The sequence below is a fragment of the Myotis brandtii genome, unplaced genomic scaffold, assembly GCF_000412655.1.
Source record: "Myotis brandtii unplaced genomic scaffold, ASM41265v1 scaffold633, whole genome shotgun sequence".
Classification (NCBI taxonomy): Eukaryota; Metazoa; Chordata; class Mammalia; order Chiroptera; family Vespertilionidae; genus Myotis; species Myotis brandtii.
In genome coordinates, this window is record NW_005370423.1 from 3720472 (window position 1) to 3729840 (window position 9369).

The following is a 9369-nucleotide window of genomic DNA, read 5'->3' on the forward strand; positions in this document are numbered from 1 at the left end:
GGCTCAGGCAGGGGGTGCGCCTGCCGCTGTGGAGATGGGGATGGAGACAGCGGTCTGGAGAGATTCGGGAGATTTTTTAAAAAGTGGATTCTGAGAAGGGAATCCGCAGGCCCGGAGAAGCGAGAGTAAAATGTGTGTGCATCGGAGTAAGTGGGTGTGCATTAGGTTAAAGGGATGTGTGTTCGGATAAGATGCATGTGTAGAGATCGGGGAGACCGTGATACAAAGTTGCCTCTGAAACCAGGACAGAATAAGCCGTATTTCCAGGCCTCGGAGAACAGACCACCGGGAAGGGAAGGCGTCCCTTGTCCCTACTCCTGATTTTTTTTAAAACAAAGTGCATGTGTTACCTATGCAAAAATTGGGTCCTTTTAAGTTTAAAAATTAAAAGGATTGGCGTTCCGCCAGTGCTGCCATCCGTTCTATTAAAATTGGGAGCGCTGGAACGCGCTCCATAGCCTTTCCCATCCGTCACTCCTCAGTTACCTGGCCGTAGCTTGGAAAGGAAGATTTTGTTTTGCTCTTTCCAAAATACAACGTGCAGAAGGCGAGGAAGTATCTTGGCAGCCTCCTGCGAGGGGATGGCTTCAGCGGCAGAGGTGCTAACGGGAAATAGTTAGTGGACGTTTGCATAATTATAGGCATCACCTACCCAGAGCCTCGCTGGGAACGTTGTGGTCAGTTTCTGCCGCAACCAATCCGCCCTTCTGAGTGGGCTTCTGGGTGGAAGGTCGTTTCTTCAAGAGGCCATGGCTTCTTTCTGTTCCGCTTTCAGCAGCGAGAACAAAAAGAACGGCTCTGGGCTGTTTCACCCTTCGCCCGATTGTTACAACTCAGCGGTTCGCTTTGAGTTGTCTGAGGTCACTCCAGGCTTATAGCGTTGGACCGTTGGTCAGAGCGAAGCATCGTAGTCGCGTGAGCTATTATATCAGGGTCGTAACTCACCGTTTCACAGTCCTTATTCATTTTGCACGCGGCCGCAGAATTCCATCACCTTCGTTACGGTGAAGTCTGTAAGCTGTGGCTAGATTTGCGATGCGATGAAACGTAAATATCCCTTGGCACTATGTCGGGAAAAGTCTTATGTGAGACTGTGACAAATACCAGCTCCTGTCCTTTAGTCTTCAGCCTCATATCTAAGAAAGCAAACAAGGCAGAAATAAGTTCAGTACTGAAAAGCTGTCTTTCTCTTTAATTTATTGGGGTGACACTGTTTAACACAATTATATCGGTTTCAGATGTACAGTCTGTAATAACGTCATCTGTGTATTGTGTTGTATGTTTCCCTGTCTGTCTGTGAGTTTGTTTGTTTGGGGGGGGGTTCTTGCTTTGCTTAATCCCTTCACCGTTTTCACCCAGCCCCACATCCTACGCTGCTCTGACAGCTGCCAGTCTGTTCTCTGTCCCCATGAGTCTGTTTCTATTTTGTTTGTTAACTCATTTTGTTCGTTAGATTTCACACGAGTGAGATCATATGGTGCTGGTCTTTCTCTGGCTGGCTTATTTCACTCAGCATAAGGCCCTCCAGGTCCCTCCACGCTGTCGCAAAGGGGAGTAAGATTTCCTTCTTCTTTATGGCCGAGTAGTATTCCTCCTGTAACCGTACCACAGCTATTTTATCCACTCACCTACGGATGGGCACTTGGGCTGCCTCCAAATCTTGGCTGTTGTAAATAACGCTGCAGTGAACATAGGGGGGCACATATTCTTTCACATCAGTGTCTCGGTATCTTCGGACATATTCCCAGCAGTGGGATCGCTGGGTCATGAGGCAGCTCCATTTTTAATTTGCTGAGGAAGCTCCGTGCTGCTTTCCACCATGGCTGCACCAGTCTGCGTCCCGCCAGCAGGGCACGGGGGCTCCCTCTTCCCCACATCCTCGCCAGCACTGGTCGTTTGTTCATTTACTGATGGTCGCCCCTCCGACGGGAGAGGTGGTACCTCATCGTGGTTTTAATTTTCATCTCTCTGATGATTCGTGGCGTTGAGTGTCTTTTCATGTCCCTTGGCCACCTGTAGGTCCTCTTTGGAGAACTGTCTATTCAGGCCCTTTGCCCGTCTGTAATTGGGTTGTTTGGTTTTGTGGGGTTTGGTGTTGAGTTGTGTAAGTTCTGTATACATTTTGGATATTAAACCTTTATCAGATGTGTCATTGGCGAATATGTTCTCCCATCAGGGGCTTGTCTTTTCATTGTGTTGATGGTTTCCTTTGCTGGGCAAAAGCTTTTTAGTTTGATGTAGTCCCGTGTGTTTATTCTTCCTTTTGTTTCCCTGGCCTGAGGAGATGTATCAGAAAAAAATATATATATATTGCTACGAGAAATTTTACTGCCTACATTTTCTTCTAGGATTTTTCTGGTTTCAAGTCTCATACTGAAGTCTAATCTATTTTGAGTTTATTTTCGTGTCCAGTTATCACAACAGCATCGATTGAATAGACCATCGTTACCCCATTGTGTGTTCTTGCCGCCTTTGTCGAATATTAATTCGAGCATGAAGGCATGGCTTTATTTCTGGGCCCTCTATTCTGTCCCCTTGATCTACTGATTTTATGCCAGTGCCGGACTGTTTGATACCAGGTAGTGTGATGCCTCCAACTGCGTTCTTTTATCTCAGGATTGCTGTGGCTGCCCGGGGTCTCCTGTGGCTCCATGCGCGCTTCTGGGATATTTGTTCTAGTTCTGTGAAATGCGCCGTTGGGGTCTTGATAGGAATTGCGGTGGATCTATAGGTCGCTGTGGGCCGTATGGACATTGAACGATGTCGAGTCTTCCTACCCGTGAACACAGTACATGCTTCCACTCAGTTGTATCTTCTTCAGTTTCTTTTTGTTTTCTTTTTTTTAAAATATATTTTATTGATTTTTCACAGAGAGGAAGGGAGAGGGATAGAGAGTTAGAAACATCAATGAGAGAGAAGCATCGATCAGCTGCCTCCTGCACACCCCCTACTGGGGATGTGCCCGCAACCAAGGTACACGCCCTTGACCGGAATCGAACCCGGGACTCTTCAGTCCCCAGGCCGACGCTCTGTCCACTGAGCCAAACCAGCTAGGGCTTCCGTTTCTTTTTGTTTTTGTTCGGTTGGTTGGTTTGGCGTGTTTGTGCGCGCGTGTGTGTGTGTGTGTGTGTGTTGTTGTTGTTGTTGTTTGTGCTTTTTATGCACCTGTAAATGGTATTGTTTTCTTAGTCTCCCTTTCTAATAGTTCCGTTTTGATCTATGAAAACGCAGCTGAGCCGGCCGGCGTGGCTCAGTGGCTGAGTGTCGACCTGGTCAGGGCATATGCCCCAGTTACAGTTCCATCCCAATAGGGGGCGTGCAGGAGGCAGCGATCAGTGATTCTCCTCATTGATGTTTCTCTCCCTCTCCCTCCCTCCCTCTGAAAATCAATTAAAACATGTTTTTTAAAAGTTAATCAATAAAAGTCTCTCAAACATAAAGTAACTCATTGTTGTTGATTGAGCCTCAGAAACGTTCAACACGGGGAGAAAGGAAGAGCTTTATTTTCTCCTACGCGAGCCTTTGTCGGCTTCATGTGACAGCCGTAAGGCGCCTGGCACTGATTTCTGGGAGACTGCTGCCCCCTTCCTTCCGTCTTTGTTAGGAATGTTCCCTCACGCCCGATCATCTCGTTGAATTTTTGCTGGCGTGCTTCGTTGCACAGCTAGCCATAAAGCCTGGGAGCTCCTGGAGGTGGACTACAGTGCCTACGGGAATAATTAGGGTCAGCAAAACTTGTTGTAAAAAGAAAAAACAAGTATGTGATCTTTGAACGCATCATAAATTAGAACACGCTTTCCATGCCGTGTAATCTCAGGGCTCAGATACCCGAGCACATGGCCAGTTATCTTGTGCTTGGGTTGTCTTCAGTGTCGAGTAGTTTATCGGAACATAACATCTCACCCTTAAAAGCCCTGAGCCCAGCCAAGCACAGCTCCGGGTCCTCACTGACACTCCCACAGTAACTCCCGCGTTTGCACAAAGTCCTGGGCCGATGCCCACGTCGAAATATGTGCGGTGCTTTCACCACATGTATTTATGCAAGAAAATCATACGGTAAAAATGACTGGCTACGCAACAAATTGAAAGAAAAAAATGAAAAGGAATGTGAAGAGAGAACTTATCTTTAAACTTCTTGTGGGATCGAGATATTGACAGCTGTGTCCATCAGCAGCAGATTCCCGCTGGCCACTGTGGCTCAGTGGTTGGACGTAGACACATGATGAACCAGGAGGTGGCGGTTCGATTCCTGGTCAGGACACATGCCCCGGTTGTGGGCTTTATCCTCAGTGTGGGGCGTGCAGGAGGTAGCTGATCAAAGATTCTCTCTCACCGTTGATGTTTCTCTCTCTCTCCCTCTCCCTTCCTCTCTGAAATCAATAAAAATATATTGAAGAGAATATTTTTATTTAAAAAAAAGAAATTTTTATTGGTTTCAGAGAGGAAGGGAGAGGGAGAGAGATAAAAACATCCATGATGAGAGAGAATCATGGATCGACTGCCTCCTGCAGGCCCCACGCTGGGGATCGAGCCCACAACCCAGGCCTGTGCCCTGACCGGGAATCAAACCGCCACCTCCTGGTTCATAAGTCGACGCCCAAGCACAGAGCCATGCCAGCTGGGCTTAATAAAAAAAAAATTTTTAATTTTTAAATCTTGAGAGCAAATGTAAGAAACGGTGGTTTTCGTTCCTCTTTCATCGTCTGATCTTCCTCATAAACTGAGCAAAACGTGACATAGGTGCGATGTTTTAACGCGTCTCCTCTGTCCTCCCTCCAGTGCTGCTGATCACGGTGCTGGTGGTGGAGGGGATCGCCGTGGCCCAGAAGCCCCCAGGTAAGGTGCTCAGGGGACCGCTCCCCCGTGCGGATGGTGGGGGCTCACCTGGAAGGACCGCAGCCCGTGGGGACCCCTTCCGTCCTCCCTCCGGGGGGTGCCCGTGACCTCGGGCTTCCTGTCTAGCCCTCAGCCTGGGTTTCACTGTCTGAGCCGCAGGCAGCCAGAGTCCATTGTCAGCGGCAAGCGTTGCCCTGAGACACCGGACGCACGGGCGTCCCCAGCGGCCTGGCTCGCTCCGCATCCGCCCGACAGTTACATGGGGCTCGCGCTTTATCGCCAAGCGGAAGTCAGCATCCATTTCCCCCGTTAGACTCATTTCCGGCGTGTCTCCCTCGGAGCCCCCGGGGGGGCTGGTGGGCCGTGCTGCCTGGAAGGTCAGGGTGTGGGTGCCGGTGGGCAGTGGGGAGGGAGGGGAGGCGCCCTCATGCTGTGACGGCTGCTCTGACCTCTGTTCCCGCCAGATGGACAGAACGTCGGGGTCAGGCACGTGGCTGGCACCCAGTGCGGCATCTGGGTTCGAACCAGCAATGGAGGCCACTTCGCTTCACCGAGTTACCCAGACCCGTACCCGCCCAACAAGGAGTGCATCTACGTTTTGGAAGGTATTTGCCCGATTTCTATCTTTTTATTCAGGGCCTTTTTACTTTTCTTCTTCTTCTTTTTTTTTTAATCCTCACCCGAGGATATTTTTTCATTGATTTTTTTAGGGAGAGTGGATGAAAGAGGGAGAGACAGAGAGAAATATTGATGTGAGAGAGACACGTCGATTGGTTGCCTCCTGCACACACCCTGACCAGGGCCCGGGCCGGTGAGGAGCCTGCAACCGAGGTACATGCCCTTAACCAGAATCAAACCCAGGACCCTTCAGTCCACAGGCCGACGCTCTATCCACTGAGAAACACCATCCAGAGCCCTTTTACTTTTCTGGTATAACTAAATCCATCGGCTAAAATGCCCTGTTTTTAAAAAAATTGAGCCCTAACCAGTTTGGCTCAGTGGATAGAGCGTCAGCCTGTAGACTGAAGGGTCCCAGGTTCGATTCCGGGCAAGGGCATGTACCTAGGTTGCGGGCACATCCCCAGTAGGAGTGTGCAGGAGGCAGCTGATCAATGTTTCTAAATCTCTATCCCTCTCCCTTCCTCTCTGTAAAAAAATCAATAAAATATATTTTTTAAATTTTTTGAACAAAATTCAACGCGTATCTGAACTGAACTCTAGTAATGCATACATATTCCTGAACGCGGAACACATTACCAAGGCAACAGTTGCAATGACAGGAAGTTGGAATCTCTGAGACAGCACCGTGCAGCCAGCTGCCCCGTGTGGCTGAGAAATGCCTCCTTATGAGGCTTCATGCCCGTTCATGTCCTCGGATCCACTGGCCGTTCATCGCCTGGGTTTCTGTTCATGGTGCATTGTAGTCATGAACCAAACGTTAGCTTCTCGACTCTCCCTTTACTTCGACTCTGGTTGTAGTCAGCTGCCCACCTCTCACTCATGTCCTCGGCAGCGGAGGCCCGAGGGGAGGGTCCTGCAGCCCCCGAGCAGCATCGCTATCGGGTGAAATGAACACTGTGAATTTTATGTTAACGTTCCCCTTACGCCCCTCGGCGGGAGGGGTGTGCGGCCGCGGCGGCCTGTCCCACTGGAGCAGTGATGGCGAACCTCTTGAGCTCGGCGTGTCAGCATTTTGAAAAACCCTAACTTAACTCTGGTGCCGTGTCACATATAGAAATTTTTTGATGTTTGCAACCATAGTAAAACAAAGACTTATATTTTTGATATTTATTTTATATATTTAAATGCCATTTATTAACAAAGAAAAATCAACCCAAAAAATGAGTTCGCGTGTCACCTCTGACACGCGTGTCATAGGTCCGCCATCACTGCACTAGAGCGACAGTCCTGCTCTGGCTCGCGCGTGGCCCTGACTGGCTCGCTCTCCCCTCCCAGCGGCGCCCCGGCAAAGAATCGAGCTGACCTTCGACGAGCACTTCTACATCGAGCCCTCGTTCGAATGTCGCTTTGACCACCTGGAGGTTCGCGACGGGCCCTTCGGCTTCTCTCCGCTCATCGAGCGGTTCTGCGGCGTGAAGAGCCCTCCGCTGATCAGATCCACAGGGCGCTTCATGTGGGTCAAGTTCAGTTCCGACGAAGAACTGGAAGGAATGGGATTCCGAGCAAAGTACTCGTTTATTCCAGGTAACGAGCCGGTCTTCCTCCCGGAGGCCTGCCCGCCGTGGGCCTCCGTCGGCCAGAACTGTGCTCACTCAGTCGGGTTAACACTTGGACCGCAGAGCCCTGTCCGCTGCGAACGTGCCCCAGTCCCCAGTGGGGACACGGGGATACGGGTCATCCGCCGTCTGCCAGGAGCCACGAACTGACGCGGTGACCGGGCAACGCGGTGCCGCAAGTGTGCCGTCTCTTGTTCCATTTAGGTTTCGTGTCAGAAATTTGTTACTTGAAAAAAATGAAGCCCGACCTGTGTGGCTCAGTGATTGAGTGTCACAAAGTCGCAGTTTGATTCCGGTCGGGGCACAGGCCTGGGTTGCGGGCTCCATCCCCAGTGGGGGGCGTGCAGGAGGCAGCGATCAGTGATTCTCTGTCATCATGGATGTCTCTCTCTCCCTCTCCCTTCCTCTCTGACATCAATACAAATATATATGTTTTTTAAGTCTATGCATTATCACTTAAAAACATTGATGCTCTCAGTGAACATGCGCATAAGTAACTGTGGTCTCTAGTCAAACCAGGAAGCTTTCTCTCAAACTGTTACTAAATGTAGCAGCTGGTACTAAATGTAGCATCTGTTACTGTAGCATCTGTTACTGTAGCATCTGTTACTAAATATAGCGTCTGTTACTACACGTAGCATCTGTTACTGTAGCATCTGTTACTAAATATAGCGTCTGTTACTACACGTAGCATCTGTTACTGTAGCATCTGTTACTAAATATAGCGTCTGTTACTACACGTAGCATCTGTTACTGTAGCATCTGTTACTAAATATAGCGTCTGTTACTACACGTAGCATCTGTTACTGTAGCATCTGTTACTAAATATAGCAGCTGTTACTAAATGTAGCATCTGTTATTAAATGTAGCAGCTGTAACTAAATGTAGCATCTGTTTCTAAATGGTGCATCTGTTACTAAGTGTAGCAGCTGTTACTAAATGGAGCATCTATTACTGTAGCGTCTGTTACTAAATGTAGCAGCTGTTACTAAATGGAGCATCTATTACTGTAGCGTCTGTTACTAAATGTAGCAGCTGTTACTAAATGGAGCATCTATTACTGTAGCGTCTGTTACTAAATGTAGCAGCTGTTACTAAATGGAGCATCTATTACTGTAGCGTCTGTTACTAAATGTAGCAGCTGTTACTAAATGGAGCATCTATTACTGTAGCGTCTGTTACTAAATGTAGCAGCTGTTACTAAATGGAGCATCTATTACTGTAGCGTCTGTTACTAAATGTAGCAGCTGTTACTAAATGGAGCATCTATTACTGTAGCGTCTGTTACTAAATGTAGCAGCTGTTACTAAATGGAGCATCTATTACTGTAGCGTCTGTTACTAAATGTAGCAGCTGTTACTAAATGGAGCATCTATTACTGTAGCGTCTGTTACTAAATGTAGCAGCTGTTACTAAATGGAGCATCTATTACTGTAGCGTCTGTTACTAAATGTAGCAGCTGTTACTAAATGGAGCATCTATTACTGTAGCGTCTGTTACTAAATGTAGCAGCTGTTACTAAATGGAGCATCTATTACTGTAGCGTCTGTTACTAAATGGAGCATCTGTTACTAAATGTAGCAGCTGTTACTAAATGTAGCGTCCGCCATAGTAAGTGACTCCACGCTGTCTCAAAATGCCAATGACGTTCTCCTCTTTTCTGTTGCAGATCCAGACTTTACTTACCTCGGAGGTATTTTAAGCCCCATCCCAGGTTTAGTATCTGCCTCTTTTTCCTCCTGGCGCCTCTGATCCGCCGGCGTTCCCGTTGAACGTGCTCCTCTCTCCCTTCCAGACTGCCAGTTCGAGCTCTCGGGGGCCGACGGCGTCGTGCGGTCCAGCCAGGTGGAGCAGGAGGAGAAGACGAAGCCCGGCCAGGCGGTGGACTGCATCTGGACCATCAGGGCCACCCCGAGGGCCAAGGTACGGCTGCGTGCGAGGCACGCGGGGAGGCCGTAAGGGCGACTCCTGTGAGGCGCAGTTTGGGTTTGTGCAAGTACTTACTGATTATATAAACCAATTACAACTTTATTTTGGTTCCCTTATGACAGTGGTTCTCAACCTTCTGGCCCTTTAAATACAGTTCCTCATGTTGTGACCCAACCATAAAATTATTTTCGTTGCTACTTCATAACTGTCATGTTGCTACTGTTATGAATCGTCATGTAAATATCTGATGTGCAGGATGGCCTTAGGCGACCCCTGTGAAAGGGTCGTTCGACCGCCAGAGGGGTCGGGACCCACAGGTTGAGAACCTCTGCTTTATGAGGTACCAGCTAAGACCTCAGCATTGCTG

The 9369-nt window shown here is 48.7% G+C and overlaps 1 protein-coding gene across 2 annotated transcripts; it reads left to right on the forward strand.

Moving 5' to 3' along the window:
- Nucleotides 1-115: 115 nt before the first annotated feature.
- NETO2 (neuropilin (NRP) and tolloid (TLL)-like 2) lies at nucleotides 116-9145 on the forward strand. Of its 2 annotated transcripts, none has more exons than XM_014528431.1 (6): nucleotides 116-146; nucleotides 4780-4836; nucleotides 5301-5441; nucleotides 6793-7041; nucleotides 8743-8787; nucleotides 8869-9145. In XM_014528431.1, the coding sequence occupies exons 1-6, from the start codon at nucleotides 131-133 to the stop codon at nucleotides 9030-9032; spliced, it is 672 nt and encodes a 223-aa protein (XP_014383917.1). In that variant the 5' UTR covers nucleotides 116-130; the 3' UTR covers nucleotides 9033-9145. The 2 variants fall into 2 exon arrangements, with proteins under 2 accessions (XP_014383917.1, XP_005880400.1); XM_005880338.2 differs by having other exon boundaries at nucleotides 8743-8766.
- The last annotated feature ends 224 nt before the right edge of the window (nucleotides 9146-9369 follow it).